This window comes from Mustela nigripes, chromosome 4 (genome assembly GCF_022355385.1).
Source record: "Mustela nigripes isolate SB6536 chromosome 4, MUSNIG.SB6536, whole genome shotgun sequence".
NCBI classification, from domain to species: Eukaryota; Metazoa; Chordata; class Mammalia; order Carnivora; family Mustelidae; genus Mustela; species Mustela nigripes.
In genome coordinates this window covers 166,382,476-166,400,941 of record NC_081560.1, presented here as the reverse complement: position 1 = coordinate 166,400,941, position 18,466 = coordinate 166,382,476, and the positions used below count along the sequence as shown (strand labels likewise).

Below are 18,466 nucleotides of genomic sequence, written 5' to 3'. Positions count from 1 at the left end.
CATGGTCCACTTCTATGTAGATTTCTTTAGCAAGGACAGTATGGTAAATATATTTTCTTTTTTTTTACGATTTTATTTATTCATGAGGGACAGAAAGAGAGAGAGGCAGAGGGAGAAGCAGGTTCCCCACGGAGTAGGGAGCTCAATGCAGGACTTGATCCCAGGACCCCAGAACCATGACCTGAACCAAAGGCAGACACCCAACCATTTGAGCCACCCAGGCACCCTGTAAATATATTTTCTTTCCCTTGCAATTTTCATAATGACATTTTTTCCCTCTGGCTTACTTTATTGTAAATACAGTATATAATACATATAACATATAAAATATGTATTAAATGACTGTTTATATTATTGATAAGGCTTCCAGCCAATATTAGGCTATTAGTAGTTAAGTTTTGGGGGAGTCAAAAGTTATACACTAATTTTCAACTGTGAAGGTGTCAGTACCCTGCCCCCAGTGTCATATAAGGGTTCACTGTATTTGTCTATCTTATTTCTTCTGTGCTTGTAATAAGCGTTTCTATTCATTAGGGTAGTAAGGAAATACAGAGATCTAAATGGGACATTTACTATGCTACACTCATTTTTCAGTCTCACCTGCTAATAACAATCTTCCCTGATGTCAAACGATGATTAAATATTAATATAAAGGTGTTATATTTTAATATTTTTAACAAATTAAACCCATGAAAACAGTCCTTATTAGAATATTTTTATAGCCTAGAATATTTCCAACTATTAAGTAGATAATAGAAACTATTGTGTTTCTACAGCTATCAGTTTTTTAGCAATTGTATAATGGCAAAAACAAATACTAGTTTTCAATATACTATCTCCCTAAAATTAGTTCCTTTAGGAAAGCAGTTACTTTCTCACTCATTGTTAAAATGTTATGTTTATCTTGAAGGCACAAATTAATGGGGCTTAGGGAAAGGGCTTCACTGTTTTCCACTTGTTCGCTCTACTTGCTTTAATACATGATCTTTGATTTGTGGGTATTCACAAGAATCATTTGATAAACCTAAAATCCACATAACCACACATGGATAAACCACAATAAAGCAAACCACCATCAACTTTAATTGAATGATTCCAAGTTTTCCATCAGGTATCTAGTGTATAGCGCTGATTCTGGGCCAGATTGCTTGTAGCCATCATCCATTCTGATTGGTCAGTGTACCAGTCATAGGTGTTTTTGTTTTTAAGATCACCCCCGCTAAATGACAGGCTGTGTAAATCAGTATGCTATGGAGACCACATTAGAGCCCTCATACCAAGTCATATTTTAAATATTAGCAAAACCTAAGTTTCTTAAGATGAAAAATAAACATACATAGAAATTTTCATTATTTTCTTCCCTTACCTCCAAGGATGGCCTTGCGCGTACCTCCACATATCCTACCTTGGAAGCTGTGGGTCTGACCATTACAGAATGGTCCAGAAAGGCAGGTTTGGTTCAGTACCCAGACTGTCTCTAAAGAAGTAGAGCTTTCCAAAATGGCCAGCATCCCTAAGTAAAGTTTCCCCCACTGGAAGCATTCAAGCAGGGGCCAGATGAGCAGCTGGAGGCTCACTTGCTAGAGACGCAGTGGCAGGGAAACACACTGGATTCAGTTACCTCCAAGATCCTTTCTTCTGTACTGTGTTAAATACTAAGAAGGACAAGTAGCACCCATGTTTCTATTTGTAAGGAAAGTAACAGATGATAAAGAGCTAGACTAATACTCAAAAAACCTATCACCAAACTCGGTAACTTTGGGTAAGTCATGTCATGTCCCCGGCTATGTTTTCTTATCTGCAAAACGTGGGGCCAGAATTCAGTCACTTTTGAGGTCTGATACAGAGCTAAGATTTTGGGATTCTATGATTCTTTTTCTTTCACCAAATATTCAATATTCACCATATGTTGGTTCTTTAGAAAGAAGATTTTCTTTTTTGTTTTGTTTTGTTTTAATTAGAAATAAAGTTAAGGGGCGCCTGGGTGGCTCAGTGGGTTAAAGCCTCTGCCTTCAGCTCAGGTCATGATCCCAGGGTCCTGGGATTAAGCCCTGCATTAGGCTCTCTGCTCAGCGGGGAGCCTGCTGCCTCCTCTCTCTGCCTGCCTCTCTGCCTACTTGTGATCTCTGTCTGTCAAATAAATAAATAAAATCTTTAAAAAAAAAAAAAAAAGAAATAGAAGTTAATTTTTTCAGGGTGCCTGGGTGGCTTAGTCGGTTAAACATCTGCCTTCAGCTCAGGTCGTGTTCCTGGGGCCCTGGGACGAGTCCTGCATTGGGCTTCCTGCTCAGCACAGAGCCTGCTTCTCCCTCTCCCCTTCTCATTCTCTCTCTCTCGCTATTTCTCTCTCTCCTTCAAATAAATAAATAAAATGTGTTAAAAAAAAGCTAATTTTTTCAAATGGCTCTTTGGTGTATATTACAGTGATAGATGATTTAATGTTTCTTAATAATGTAACGGGTTTTGTAGCTGTTACATCAACTGCAATTCTGGAATTATTTTAGCAATTCTTCAAAAATATTTCTCTACTCAATTTTTCTGAGATTTTATTACGATTTTTGCATGTATGTTAATGAGTAAGAATCTCCTAAATTTTCTTATGCTATTTTGCTTTTCTTTTTTAAAATGATAAATAAAATCTTTTAAAAAATTTAAAAAAATTTTTAAATGGGGCACCTGAGTCATTCAGTTGGCTGAACATCTGCTTTTGGCACAGGTCATGATCTCGGGATCCTGGGATTGAGCCCCACATCCTGCTCCCTGCTCATAGGGGAGTCTGCTTCTCCCTCTGCCCCTCCCCACAACTCACACACACACACACACACACACACGCTCGTGCGCTCTCTTTCTCTCAAATGAATAAATAAAATCCTAAAAAAAAAAATGAAAGTCATTGGTGCACCTGGCTGGCTCAGTCAGTAGAACATGCAACCCTTAACATCAGGGTTGTAAGTTCGAGCCCCATGTTGAGTGCAGTGATTACTTAAAAATAAAATCTTTAAATAAATAAAAATAAAAGTGAAAGTCATATTTACTTCAGCAAATGAACTGTGTATCTTGCTCTTGTTTTCTATACTTCAGGAGTATATGGAAGTTCTTTGATAGTTTGGAAAATTCTCAGGAAAGCTATTACAGGCAAATGACTTTTTTTTTTCTTTAAATAAGCTCTAGGCCCAATATGGGACTCAAACTCACAATCCCAAGATCAAGAGTCACATGCTTTTCTGACTGAGCCAGCCAGGTCCCCCTGGACATATTCTCTTTTAAATGGTAGTTCTGTAATATTATATCGTCAAAGATGCTGGACATTTTGACACTAGTAATCAAATCTTTAGAATCAAGCTGACAGGTCATGCTTTTAAAATCTAATTGATTTATTTTATTTGTCTCCATTTCAATTATAAATTTACTGATTTGAACTTTCAGATTGAGCTGATAATTTACCAATTTAATTTTTTTTTTTAAGATTTTATTTTTAAGTAATCTCTACACCCAATTTGGGGCTTGAATTTACAACATCAAGATCATGAGTCACACGCTTCACCGACTGAGCCAGTCAGGTGTCCCAATACTTTACCAATTTAATCTGTAAGAACCAATTAACGTGAGGTGCCTGAGTGGCTCAGTTGATTAAGCATCTACTGTCAGCTCAGGTCATGAACCCAGGGTCCTGGGATCGAGCCCCACTTCAGAAGCCCGCTTCTCCCTCTCCCTCTGTCTGCTGCCCTATCTCTTTGTTTTCTCTCTCTCTCTGTCAAATAAATAAAATCTTTAAAAAAAAAAACAACAAATTAATGATATCATATATTTTTTCAAATTTTTATCATTCATTCTTGGTTTTCTTATTCTATTTTGATTTAAGTTCTAACCACAAACACCTTAAAAAGAAAACATTTCACACTTTTCCTTAATACAGAGATTTAAAGCATGATTTTTTTTTCTTTATAGTACTGCTTAGGTATTATCACATTAATTTTCTTGCATAGAATTTGAGATTTCACTATTTTTAAAAATACTAGCCTTCAACATATCCTCTACAACCCAGATGTTATTTAAAGAAGTATTTTTTGTTTCTACATGTTTGATCGCCATTTAATTCTACCTAACCCATTTGTTTCTGTAACAGATATAGAATCAAATTATGTATAAATTTCTGAATACTCATACATTTCTGACTATTCTTCTTCCATGTATTTTGGCATTATGTTCCTTAAAATGACTAAACTTAGTACTACTAGGCTTTCATTATTTAATGTAAATTTGATATTTACCATTAAAACTTTGAGGGCAAAATTTATGAGGTATAATGTACGCAGTCACTGCTGCTTTACTATTTGTTCTAGCATGATGAGGGAAACAGACAATAACTTCATTTTAATTTTTAATATTTTACAAATGTCATGTTAGGTATTTCTTTGCATCCTGTATACTTGGATAATTGAACTTTGTTTTGTTTTCCAAATCAATGACCCTTTTAAAAAGAAATCAGTCCTTGGATTTCCTAAGCAGATAATCCTAACACATGATAATAATTTTGTCTCTTTGTTGCTAATAGCTTTTTTTTTTAAGATATTTATTCATTCATTCATTCATTCATTCGACAGAGAGAGAGTACAAGCAAGGGGAGTGGCAGACAGAGGGAGAGGGAGAAACAGCCTCCCCACTGAGCAGGGGGCCCGAATCGGGGCTCGATTCCAGGACCCTGGGATCATGACCTGTGCCAAAGGCAGACACTCAACTGACTGAGCCGCCCAGGCACTCCATTAGCTATACTTACTTTTAACTTCTGCACTAGACATGGTCTCTATCAAAACGCTGAGTAGCAACAGTGGCAGTAACATCCACTAATAATGCTTCAAATATTTTACTCTTAACGTGACATTTGCTGCCAATTCGTGACCCTTCTTTTTGAAGGTGAATTGAACCCATTTACATTTAGTAACTGTAATGAGAGCTTATGAAATAAATGCATAACTGAATTCCTTCGTACCTATGTTTTTCTTTTGCTGTAAGTTGATGTGTACAGGTATAATGAGGGATAAATACAACCTAATATGATTAATCGACTTGATGATATACAGTAGGAATTAAATTGGACTCTTACTTGCCTTTTTTCTTTCCCTGAAAACACCATTTTCTTATGTCAGCTTTCTCCTAATTCTTCAGTGAAGTAAGAAATGAACTAGAACACAATGGAGTCCCACTTAAAATTCAAACAAAGACCTTCAGCAAGCGGAATTAGATGAACAAGGGCAAATAACTGAAAACATATGGTTTTCACCATCGCACAACCCTACACTGCAATCATTCCCAGTAATTCAACTGCCTTTGCACTTGGCAATAATGTTCTACAAGTGAATCTGCTGATGACTAGCAAAATTACAAAATGAACCCAAGGCCAACTAATCAAGAGTCACAACAAAGAAACTAGGAGTGCAGGTCAAGGCAGGGGGTCAAAGCTGGCCAGATATACCATTTGCCTACTTTTCATTTAAGAATTGCTACAATGAATAAAGTATATTTCTCCTCCGAGTTAATAGAAAAGAACAGATACTACCTATCACCATTCCATGACCATGAAATTTCCTGAATGTATGATTAAAAGAAAAAAAGTCTTTAAAGCAATATTAAGCATTCCTGTTTTCACAACAGAAGCCATATTTCTGAATTTAAAACATCATTCAGCATTTGCTTAAGAATCACATTTTTAAAAAAGAATCACATTTAGATGATATAGCTTTTGACATATAAAAGTTCTATGGGAAAAAACTAAGACCTCTTTAATTTTGCTTTAACATCAAACTAAAGAGAGCAATTAAAAAAATCAGTAAGAGCATGACTTAGCCTCAAGAAGTACTTCCAAAATTCAACCACCTAGCTTCTCTTCAGGAGAAACTATACACCATCATAAATCTTTTCTAACTTAACTTTTGGAGAAGAAAATGGAAAATCAAACCCATAGGACAGCAGCTGAGTAAAATATTTCCTTCTCAGTGTCCGGCAAAGAAGAGCTTTTCCCTCTTGCAAGCTGTTCTATTTCAACAGATGATTCAACTGGTCCTGTAGGTCAGAAGACTGCTCGACACTAGAAATCAAAACGGAGAAAAAGTTTATCTGGAATGAGCAATAAAGACCTCTCTTTGCACAATTTGTACTTTAACACATAAACACTGCTGAAGCTAAATGCAAATTTATATTGGTCCACTACAGTTCCAGAAGTTTAAACTATGAAAAAAAAAGTCTGTAAAGCCAATCAGTGTAACCAGTATTGTAAGGGACCAAGACTGTTTAATGACCTCAGCACACTTACTTAATGAATGTTAACCAACATAGAAGGTTTTCTATTTCTTAAGTTTGGCATCTACACACTATAATTTTCAGAAAGTCTTTACCAGCAATGAATTAACTTACTGCCTGCCTTTGAAACATACAGTTGACCCTTGTACAATATGGAGGTTAAAGGCATTGATGCCCCACACAGTCAAAATCTGTATATACCCTGACTCCCCCAAAACTAGACTACTAGCCTACTATTGGCCAGAAGCCTTACTAATAACAGAAATAGTCAATTCACACAAATTTTATAAGGTTATATGTATTATATACTACACTCTTGTAATAAAGTAAGCTAGAGGAAAAAGAAGTTATTAAGAAAGTCATGGGGTGGGGGTCCCTGGGGGGGCTCAGTCTTTAAGCAACAGCCTTCTGCTTGGGTCATGATCCCAGGTTCCTAGGATCTATGCCCGCATCTGGTTCCCTGCTCAGCAGGAGGCCTGCTGTCCCTCTCCCACTCCCCCTGTGCTTGTGTTCCTGTGGCCGCTGTCTCTCTCTCTCTCTCTCAAATAAATAAATAAAATCTTTAAAAAAAAAAAAAGAAAGAAAAAAAAGAAAACCATAAGGAAGAGAAAATACATTTGTAACACTATACCATATATATTTTTTTTAAAATCTGTGTATAACTGGAACTGTGTAGTTCAAAGTTGTATTGTTCAAGGGTCAACTAGACTGTTTTCTCTATATCCCAAATGAGCTGCCCCAGAGTGTGCGACAATTTAAGGGCGTACGTCAGCTAGACTTTCACGTTGATCCTAGGCCCAGAAGTTGAATTCCCTATAGCCTGCTTCACTTGGTCCCCCCACTCCCCTACCTTTGGGGCTACTTACTTCTTCTGAATAGCTTCTTGCCTGAATCAGAAAGGGAAAGAGGAAAAGAAAGATTTAAAAAATCTCAGAAAATTAGTGCAACTTATGGCTAGATATTTGTAGGCAGAACAAATTTCTGGCTCATGTCACATTCTGTAATTCTGTCCCTTCTGGCTTAAGACTGTGCTCTTGAAGCCCTGTTCACTCTCTGAGTGCAGCGTTGCTAAGAAGATGGATTCTAAACCCAAAGAGCTAACAACACTCTACCAGACTGAGGGAGGAGGTACCACAAACTATACGCACGGCTCACATTCGGCCCGGGTATGTGGAATCTAATGGGTCACACACCTGACATGCACACACCCCAAGAAACTGTTTAAAGATTAAGAGTTAAATTCTCAATCGTACATTTCCAATAGGTACATAAGCCATACCAACTATATAAAATATAAAGCAAAATGAAATAGGATGAAAAGCTCATTATAATTTTATGCAAAATTATAACAGAGAAAGGGCTATCTGTATTTTGGAACCTCCTGGATCATTTCTACGTAGCTAGGGCTGGGTTAAATGGGGGGACTAGACCATACTGGTCAGTTACACTCGATTCCCCAGTGAAAGCGCAGACTCCCCAGGAGAGACCTTGGGCACGAGTCGTCAACAAATTCCAATTAAGTGTCTACTGGGCGCCGAGCACTGTGCAAGCATGATCCTGGCATGGGCCTTTCCCTCAATGGGTTCAAAGTGTCTCCCTCTGAGGAGCCCCCAAATGACCACAGAGAGGCTTGCAAAAGGCAGTCCCTGCTCTTGACCTCACCCATAAATCCAGCTTCTTCTGCAGTCGCCGCCATCTTTTCCAGAAGGAGCTCATTGCTGACTAACCCCACCTTTACTCCCCACGCCTGCCTTCTCAGGAAAGTGTGCGGAAGTCCAAAGGCAAGAGGGGGCAGCGTGCAGAATGTGACCACACAGCACCTCCAAAGGCATACTCACTGGTATTGAAGATGTGTTGTTATTATCGCCATCTTCCTTAAACTCTGCATTAAAACAAAACAAAACAAAACAAAAACAGACAAAGAGAACATTCCACTTCCCTGTAACCACACCAGTTATGTAAATAAAACCCAAATCACAAAAGAAATTGTTTCTTACATCTTCCGAGTGCAAGATGGCATCTTCCTGCAGGACCATGTTTCGAGCTGCCTGACCGAGCAGCTGGAAGACAAAAATAAAGGGGTCATGATCAAAATCTGCAAACTTCCGGTAATCTTCTCTCCACAGCTGTTAAACCATCACCCCCTCTCCTCCCCACCCCACCCCCGCCCCCGTCCAACTACAAATGCTCCAAAAGTAACAGAGGGTAATCTATTTGTTTAGGTTGAAAATCCACATTCAGTGTCACTCTAGCAGTGCCGGCAGGGCCTCAGCATCAGCTCCAAAGGCTACTGTTTGAGAAACCAAGGGCTCGGTGTCTGCGGAATTAGGAGGCAAGAGGAGATTGACAGGAGGTTTCTGGTCTGCGGTCACACCCTGCTCCTGGCAGACAGACCTGAAGTCCCACCATGGAAGGGGAAGTTACTGTGTGTCCCACCCCCGTCCCTGTTCCCTTGGGTCAGAGATTTGGATGAAAAGGGGACCGATGACCACAGATTCACCAGGAATAGCAGCCCTCCTACAGCCCCCAGATAAACTCCCCTGTGGCACCTGTTATTTATTTCTTTTCATTTTTATGTTTAAAAATGAATAAACCTTTGCGTCCTTCTAATGTTGAAATGGTAAAATAAGACCTTCCAGCCCTGTCGCTTCCCTTCCCCCTTCTCTCTCCCCTCCGTATAAATATTTTTGGGGGGGTGCCTAGTTGGCTCAGGTGGGAGAGCAGGTCACTCTTGATCTCAGGGTTGTGAGTTCAAGCCCCATATTGGGTGTGGAGCCCACTTAATTTTAAAAATAAGTAGGGACGCCTGGGTGGCTCAGTGGGTTAAGCCTCTGCCTTCGGCTCAGGTCATGATCTCAGGGTCCTGGGATCAAGCCCCGCATCAGGCTCTCTGCTCAGCGGGGAGCCTGCTTCCCTCTCTCTCTCTCTCTCTGCCTGCCTCTCTGCCTACTTGTGATCTCTCTCTGTCAAATAAATAAATAAAATCTTAAAAAAAATATATATATATATATTTTTTAAAGATTTTATTTATTTATTTGACAGAGAGAAATCACAAGTAGATGGAGAGGCAGGCAGAGAGAGAGAGAGAGGACTCGATCCCAGGACTCTGAGATCATGACCTGAGCCGAAGGCAGCGGCTTAACCCACTGAGCCACCCAGGCGCCCCTTAAAAAATATATTTTATTTATTTATTTGACAGAGAGCAAGCAAGAGCGAGCACAGGCAGACAGAGTGGCAGGCAGAGTCAGAGGGAGAAGCAGGTTCCCTGCGGGGCAAGGAGCCCAATGTGGGACTCGATCCCATGACGCTGGGATCATGACCTGAGCTGAAGGCAGCTGCTCAACCAACTGAGCCACCCAGGTGTCCCTAAATAAAATATTTTTAAAAAAATAAATAAATAAATAAATAAATAAATAAATTTACTTCTCCACGTTGTCTTTTTAAAAGTGGACATACGAAAAAAAGGGGGAAAAAAGTGGCCATACGTCTATCATCGGACTATCCCCTTCTGTAACCTACTTCCACATGCTGCTATTCTCACTTGACAAGAGATGCTGAAATCGATCAGCAGTGATTTATGCTGACTCTACGCACTGTTCTCTCATGACTGCAGAGCACTCGGCTGTACAGAGGTCCCTGTAAGACTGTTCAGCCAGGCATCTGCTGTAGACTTTGGGACTATTTGCAGCCTTTGCTATTATAAGTAGTGCTACAAAAAAATACTTTATATATCTTTGTGTCTTTTTGCTAACGTATCCTTGGGATAGACTCATGGAATTATGACTGTGATTGCTGGATGAGAGAGTTTTACTGGGGTTATACCATTTCGCATTCCCATCCACAATGTATCAGAGTGCCTGTTCCCCCCTTGTGGCCAATTTTTTTTTTTTTTTAAGATTTTATTTATTTATTTGACATAGAGAGATCACAAGTAAGCAGAGGCAGGCAGAGCGGGAGGAGGAAGCAGGCTCCCCGCCAAGCCGAGTGCCCGATGTGGGGCTCAATTCCAGGACCCTGAGATCATGATCTGAGCCAAAGGCAGAGACAACGCACTAAGCCACCCAAGTGCCCTTTGTGGCCACTTTTAAGTGACAAACTCCAAAGTCCTACAGGAGGGAGATGGTGACTGATAAACTGACAGCAGAAGGAAAACGTTCTAACAGAATCTTCCTCATTCAGTCAGTCAGTCAACAAATATTTATTCAGTGCTCACGGTACACCAGGAAGGGACATAGCCCCTATCCTCACAGGGCTCACAACGTGGTGGTGTGACGACAACGACACAGGCACTCACTCCAGTACCTTGTGTTAACTGCTGATGGGGAAGTACCAGCCGACCAGGCAGCGTGGGGAGTCAGGTGTCTGATCTGTTACAGGGGCGGGTGTTCAGGGAGGGTCTCCGAAAAGAAGTGACATCTAAGCAGAGACCTAAAGGTTGGGCATGATTGGATTTACTGTTTTAGAAGCGTGGCAAGCAGACTAGACTGAAGCGGGGACTGAAGGCAGAGAAACTGGCTGGGAGAACACGGCCATAGTCTAGGCAAGCAATGAAAGTGGCCTGAGCCACCAGAATGGCTGTTAAAAAGGGGGGTGGGGGTGGCCAATCATTTCGAAGATAGACTCAAGGAGACTCGTGATTCCTGGAATGCAGGAGCTGTTGCAATGCTGGGCCAAGGCCCTTGCTTTGATGACATATGTATTCATTGGCAATCTGCATCACTTTCTTGCATAAACCAACCACACACAGCACGTATCATCTAAGATGTCTGGGCTGGGTTTCCTTAAAGTGGAACAACAGCTTGAGTATTTCCCCCTAGGCTTTATTGCTTTGCTCATAAGTAACTCAATAGCCATCTTCACTCCTTATCTTCAACAAGGACTGTTACTACGTTGTTACTGGTTAGCTTCTCATCTTCAACAAGCTTTTCTAACGTGGTTTTCATAGCAATACCAACCCTTTTTGTTTTCATTCTAGTTCATTGTTTTCCATATTATTGCATTAAATAATGTAGTTAAAATAGCAAGCACAAACACAGGCTTAAGAGAACACAATGGACCCTAAAAGAAAAAAAAAAAAAAAACCCACATCCAACAGACCCTTTACTCAGCACACAACTCGACGGGAGGAGCGGAGAAGCAGGCACGCACAGCAGGAGCATGGGGTCACACGCATTCATTGTGCTGTGGGCACAAGGCTGACATGCTCTCCCCCACTTGGTGCTCCAGCCATACCGGCCTCCTTGCACACCTTGCACACATGCCCATCTCAAGGCCTTTGCATTTGCCATTTCTTCTACTTGGAGCACTCTGGCTCCAAACGTCCATGTGGCCAGCTCCTTTACTTCATTCAAGAGACTGTCCCAATGTCCCCTCCTTACAGGGCCCTTCCCTGACCACCCTATTTAAGGAAGACCCTTTTATCACACTCTACTCCCAGCCTAGTTTTTCTCCAAGGGATTTCCTACCCCCTGATTTTTTGTTTCATTTGTCTGTCTCTTCACTAAAATGTAAACTTCCTAAGTATAGGGACCTTGTTTTGTGTACCACCCTCTCCTTTATACCTAAAATAGTTCATAGCAGGGGCACCTGGGTGGCTCAATGGGTTAAAACCTCTGCCTTCAGCTCAGGTCATGATCTCAGGGTCCTGGGATCGAGCCCTACATCAGGCTCTCTGCTCAGCAGGGAGCCTGCTTCCCTCTCTCTCTCTCTGCCTGCCTGCCTCTCTGCCTACTTGTGATTTCCATCTGTCAAATAAATAAATCTTTTGGAAAAAAAAAATAGTTCATAGCACAGAGCAGACAAAAAATATTTATTAAATGAATGCCGTGGAAAGAGAGCTTTACATATGAAAATTGCCAGCTAATCGAACAAAACAGCCACGTTGGAAAGAGAAGCAATGTTCTACAGGCAAAGAAGGATTCAAACTAAAAATCAGGCTCCATGTCCACAATGAGACCAAGAGCTCCCTTTCCCTCAGGACCAACCCCAGGAAGGTGTCCTGTGGCTTTGGGTCAATTTGGGTCACACCAATAACAAATCAAAAAGCTGGAGAAGAGGAAACCTCAGTGTCTCAGTCAGTTAAGTGTCTGCTTTTGGCTCAGGTCATGATCCCAGGGTCCTGCAATGGAACCCCAGTTTGAGTTCCCTGCTCAGCCGGGGAGCCTGCTTCTCCCTTTCCCTCTGCTCTTGTCTCTCCCTCTCTCTCAAATAAAAGTTAAACACAGAATTACCATATGACTATGACCCAGCAATTGCAACTGCAATTCAGCAATTACCCAAAATAACTGGAACCAGGGTCTCAAATAGGTATTTATATACAAATGTTGGCTGCAGCATATTCACAAAGCCAAAAGGTGGAAACAACACAAATGTCCATCACCAAATGAAGGGATAAACAAAATGTGGTACATACAACGGAATATCATCCAGTCTTAAAAAGGAAAAAATTCAGTACTGCTATATGCTACAAAAAAAAAAAAAAAGAAAATCAGTAAGACATGCCAAATAATCTAAAGTCTAGTAAAGGAAATGACAAAAATACATAACTAACTACAGAAAAAGGCAATGTGGTATGTGATAAGTATCACGTAAGAGAGCCAATAAAAAAACAAAAGTCAGAGAACTGCGAGATGATACGTAAACCCTCCCAGAAAGCTGGAATGATTTCAGTTTAACTCAATCCATACCATTTACCGGACACCCAGTCTAAATCTACTACAGAAGAATCTCATGGGAAAAATACACAAGGAGGAACAGAAAGCAGAAAGTCACATTATAACAGTCAATGGTGACACCATGGCTTTTGGGCCACTAAAGCACATGAGAGGTGGTGCCCAAGATTATGAGCCTAGAACCAGTCTGCCTAGGTTTGAATCCTAGTTCTACCCCTTCCTAGCTACGTTGTAACCTTGGACAAATTAAATTCCTCTTTGTATCCTCTATGTAAGAAATGTACCTCCTCTACTAGTGAGTGCAAAGATTTAACAAATTAAGCTACGTAAAACACAGCAGTGTCCAGCACATAGAAGTTGTTCAATAAAAACAAGTTTATTATGGTGAATATGGATGTTCAATACACACTGGTCATTAACTATGAGCACTGTTTTTTTATTTTTTTAAAGATTTTATTCATTTATTTGACAGACAGAGATCACAAGTAGGCAGAGAGACAGGCAGAGAGAGAGAGAGAGGAGGAAGCAGGCTCCCCGCTGAGCAGAGAGCCCGATCCCAGGACCCTGAGACCATGACCTGAGCCGAAAGCAGAAGCTTTAACCCACTGAGCCACCCAGGTGCCCCAAGCACTGTTTTTTTAATTTATAAATTTATACCTTGCTTCTCCTCCAAAAAGACTGAAGCCAATTTATACCATATGTGCATACACGCACACACACATTTTTTAAAAAATAGAAAGAGGGCACCTGGGTGGCTCAGTGGGTTAAAGCCTCTGCCTTCGGCTTGGGTCATGATCCCAGGGTCCTGGGATCGAGCCCTGCATGTGGCTCTCTGCTCAGTGGGAAGCCTGCTTCCTCCTTTCTCTCTCTCTCTCTCTGCCTGCCTCTCTGCCTACTTGTGATCTCTGTTAAATAAATAAATAAAATCTTTTTTAAAAAATAGAAAATAAAAAATAGAAACAGAATCTAAAAGTCATTAAAAGGAGATGTGTCTACCACTAAAACTGATGTAAGAACTTCTGTGCAACCAAGGCAAAAAAAAAAAAAGAAACACTTGCATTTGCATAATTCTTTTTTTTTTTTAAAGATTTTATTTGTCAGAGAGAGTACACGCATAGGCAGGGTGTAGGAGCAGGCAGAGGGAGAAGCAGGATCCCCACTGAGCAAGGAGCCAGACAAGAGACTCCATCCCAGGACCCCAGGATCATGACCTGAGTGGAAGTCAGATAGCTTAACTGACTGAACCACTCAGGGTCCCTCATTTGCATAATTCTTATTTTGTAAAAGGCAACATAACAATTCCTCAAAAAGAGAGAAACTTCCCTCAGATGCTGAATCCTAAAATGAATATATAATGTGTGACCTCACACAAAACATACTTGGGATAACCAAATCAGTGACTTCAAAATAGTGTTATGGTAAATGCAAACACCTTCTTCATATGGTTATTTCTTGTAGTCACTACTAATACAAGCTAAGAACATAACATGAGGGCGCCTGGGTGGCTCAGTGGGTTAAGCCGTTGCCTTTGGCTCAGGTCATGATCCCAGGGCCCTGGGATCCAGCCCCGCGTCGGGCTCTCTGCTCAGCAGGGAGCCTGCTTCCCTCTCTCTCTCTCTGCCTGCCTCTCTGCCTACTTGTGATCTCTGTCTGTCAAATAAATAAACAAAATCTTTAAAAGAAAAATAAAAGAAAAAAAAAGAACATTACATGAAAGGTGACTCCGTAAAGACAATTCTACTGGATCCTACACTAATATAAATAAAGCTGCTGTGACTATTCATATACAAGTCCAAAAGCGTGTGGCCATATTATGCTTGTTATTGCAATTATATAACTTAAGGAAACAATATAGAGACTGATGAAATAGATGAGTTAAAAGAGAGAGAGTTGCTATTATTATGAAAATTAAGTTGAAAATGAGCAATACTTGTTGAAGATGAGCAACTAAGTCACACTGCCACTGAGTCAATTATGAGCAAGAGAACGATAAAGGTCTACAGAAGAAATTCACAAAGATCTAAAAAGACAGTAGTCAGACTGTTTCACAGGTGTATTCAAGATGTTGTTCCACTTTAAAGAAACCAAAACAAGAACACTAGATAATATGTTCTGTGTGTGGTCAGCTTATGTAACAAAATGAGAGGCATGTTATCATTCCTCTTGGGTAAAAACCTAGGAGTGAAGTGGCTCAGTCATCAGAACCATTTTGTTTGTCCTTTCCCTTGTCACCAGATATTTGGGTTGTTTCCAGTTTGATGCTATCACGGATAATGGTACAAGTCTTTATGTGGACACATAGTTTCATTTCTCATGGGTGAATATCTAAGAGTAGAATAAATACTTTTTTGGGGGGAGACACAGTGTACATATATAAAACTTTTGATGTTCCATTCATGGAACCATCTAGAGGATGAAGGTGAACTCGGGGCAAAGGAGAAAGCTCATCTAAGAAACAGAAAACCAAGATATGGGCAGAAAGACAAATTAGAAAAGAACAAATCCACAGACGATGCACAAAAGCGTGAAAGGACTCTGGGATGAGGGCAAAACCATGTGGAATTTGGGGGCGAGAAAGGGAGAGATCTTCACTAGAGACAACCTCATGAAACAAATTAGGAACTGGCTAGGACTACTATCTTATCCGCTGTACTGCGGCAATCTCTGCTTTAAAAGCACATAGTCGGGGGCGCCTGGGTGGCTCGGTAGGTTGAGCATCTGCCTTTGGCTCAGGTCATGATCCCCGGATCTTGGAACCCACCCCGAGTTAGGCTCCTTGCTCAGCCGGGAGCCTGCTTCTCCCTCTCCTGCTCCCCCTACTTGTGTGCTCTTTCTCTCTCTCTCTCTCTCTCTCTCTCTCTGTCTCTCTCTCTCTGTGTGTGTGTCAAATAAATAAATAAAATCTAAAAAAAAAAAAAAGAAGAAAAGAAAAAAGAAAAAGAAAATAAACCACCATCCCGTTCCTTTCCCTCCCTACATCCCTCATCCCCCCAAACTACACATCCCAGAATGCAACACACGCCCCTCGCGAACGAGCGCTACTCTCAGGGAGCAGTGACAGCCTACAATTCCCAGGAGGTAATGCGATCCCCTGCCCACAGCTATGCAAGACTCTGGGCCGGGGATCTCGGGCCATAAAGTCCACTTCCAACTCACCTCGGAGCTCCGGGAGCCTTTCAGCACCTGCTTGGTGAGCGCGATCACGTCCGTACCACAGGTGTTCACCTTCTCGGTGAGGAGCCCCTTCACAGACTGACCGAATCGCGCTTGCGAATCTGGTGTCCCAGTCGCCATCACCTCGTCTAGTGAACGTCTCAGTTTGGGCAACGGCGAGTCGCTGGGGCCATACGGCGTCAAGACGGAAGGAAGCGAGTCGGTGTGTCTCCACCGTGGGGTGAGAGGGGGAAAGGAAGGGACGCATGCGCCCAGCGGAGATTGACTTTAGCTAACTTTAAATTCGTTTAAAATATTCAGTTGATATCCTGAGGAAGATAAAGCCCAGGCAGATGTCTCTGGTGGAAGCAGAGGACAATTTCAGTATATCTATGGGTTAGAAGGCCTGGATTATAGTCCCTACTTCTGCTATTTAGTAGTGTGACTGCAAATTTCTTAAGCTTTGAGTCTTGTGTTCATCAGTACGAAGTAATAATAATCAAGTCTCCAAAGAATTACGATTATGAATTAAGGCCATTCAGTTCAATTTTAATAAAATTTCATTTAGTAAATATCAAACTGTGCTAGGCGGAGGGTAGAGAAAGAAAATATACAGACCGTGTCTCTGAGGAGCTCCTGGGCCATGTGACCAGCCATGTAAACAGCTAATAAATGGAGAAAATGCTCAATAGCTTTAGTAATTTTTTATGATAAATGATCGGTTTTTTTCTATTAAAAGCAAACTTGGATCATCACCTTGGAACTGAATTAATATCTGCAATGTTTCATGTAGCTCTATTTCTTTTTTAGCTAACGCACAAGAGATGAAAATGGTGTTATATTGTAAATTTTGTTCAAATAACCTGTACTCAGTATCAACATTACTTTCTCTCTAAGTGTCTAGATTCATGTCTCTGTTGCTTCTTTCATTTAATTCATGTTCTTAATTTTATTGAGGTATAGTTTATGTACAATAACTATCTTCTTTTTTAGTGTACATTTTGATTAGTGGGACAGAGGTACACACCTGTGAACTACCACAATTAAGATACACTACCTGTGAACTACCACAATTAAGATATCACCCCCAGAAGTTTCCAAGTGCCTATTTGCAGTCTATGTTGTAAGCAACAACCGATCTGCTTCCTAATGCTATAAACTAATTTGCATTTCTAGAATATTATATAATTGGAATGATACAGGAAATATCCTTTTTGTCTCGCTTCTTTCAGCATAATTTGAGAATTATCTGCATTGTAGTGTGTATCACTTGTCTGCTCCTTTTTATCACTGAGAAATATTCTGTCATTTGACTATCTCATTTTGTTCATCCATTCACCTGTGGCTGGACATTTGGGTTGTTTCTACTTTGGGGCTATTATAAATAAAGCTGCAATGGCATTCATATATAAGTCCTTTTCTGGGTTGTTTTCATTTATCTTGGATAATATCTAGGAGTGGAATGGCTGGGTCATATAAGTGTTTAATGTTTCAAGAAACTGCCAGAAGTGCCTGGGTGGCTCGTTGGTTGGACCTCCAAACTCTTGGTTTCAGCTCAAGTCATGATCTCAGAATTGTAATCACAGAGTCTTGGGATCAAGTCCTGTGTCAGGCTTCTTGCTTAGTGGGTTGTGTGCCGAAGATCCTCTCCCTTTCCCTCTGCCCCTCCCCCTTCTCACTCTCTCTCTCAAATAATAAATAAATAACTGCCGGGGCACTTGGGTGACTCAGTCAGTTGAATGTCTGCCTTTGGCTCAGGTCATGATCCCAGAGTCCTGGGATCAAGCCCTGTGTCAGACTCCCTGCTCAGCCCTGTGTCAGACTCCCTGCTCCCTGCTTCTCCCTCTCCCTTTGTCTGTCCCCCTACTCATACTCTGTCTCTCTCTCTCAAACAAATAAATACAATCTTTAAAAAAAAAAACAAAAAAAAAACAAAAAAAAAAACCTGCCAAACCGTTTCCCAAAATTTTTATCATTTTGTGTTCCTGGTAACAGTGTGGGGGACTCCAGTTGCTCCACCCCCACAAATTTAGGAAAAGACTGTTATGTAGCCATGGTAACAGGTAGCCACCTGTTGTAGACCGACTGGCCACTGAAGGGTAGCCCCCGTGATCCCCATCTTATGGTGTTCATATGCTTGTGGGATCCCTTTCCTGTGGGCAGGACCTGTGTCTTGATTCTAACCAATAGAATATGTACAGGTGATGGGAGATACATGATTGTGTATACATAGTTATGTGATTACAGAGAACACGGGCCCATCTTGCTGAAGTCTCTTTCCCCTTTCCTGGCTTCGAAGAAGCAAGGGGCCATGTTGGAGAACTCCACATGCCAAGGAGCTGCTT

At 41.0% G+C, this 18,466-nt stretch overlaps 1 protein-coding gene across 1 annotated transcript; it reads right to left on the bottom strand.

The window, feature by feature from the left end:
• Nucleotides 1-1,060: 1,060 nt before the first annotated feature.
• Nucleotides 1,061-17,496, bottom strand: BORCS7 (BLOC-1 related complex subunit 7). The gene is made up of 5 exons (XM_059398465.1): nucleotides 16,125-17,496; nucleotides 8,295-8,357; nucleotides 8,136-8,179; nucleotides 7,164-7,184; nucleotides 1,061-6,085 (listed from the first exon to the last, which is right to left on the bottom strand). Exons 1-5 carry the CDS (start codon nucleotides 16,260-16,262, stop codon nucleotides 6,034-6,036), a joined length of 318 nt encoding a protein of 105 aa, XP_059254448.1. The 5' UTR covers nucleotides 16,263-17,496; the 3' UTR covers nucleotides 1,061-6,033.
• Between the last annotated feature and the right edge of the window lie 970 nt (nucleotides 17,497-18,466).

Bases quoted from the DNA above. Each gene is read 5' to 3' on its own strand.
- BORCS7 (XM_059398465.1), bottom strand. From the start codon at position 16,262: ATGGCGACTGGGACACCAGATTCGCAAGCGCGATTCGGTCAGTCTGTG. The intron at 8,180-8,294 runs GTAAGAAACAAT...GTTTTAATGCAG, and splicing joins CCATCTTGCACTCGGAAGAT to AGTTTAAGGAAGATGGCGAT. The intron at 7,185-8,135 runs GTGAGTATGCCT...TTTCTGATTCAG, and splicing joins ACAACACATCTTCAATACCA to GCAAGAAGCTATTCAGAAGA.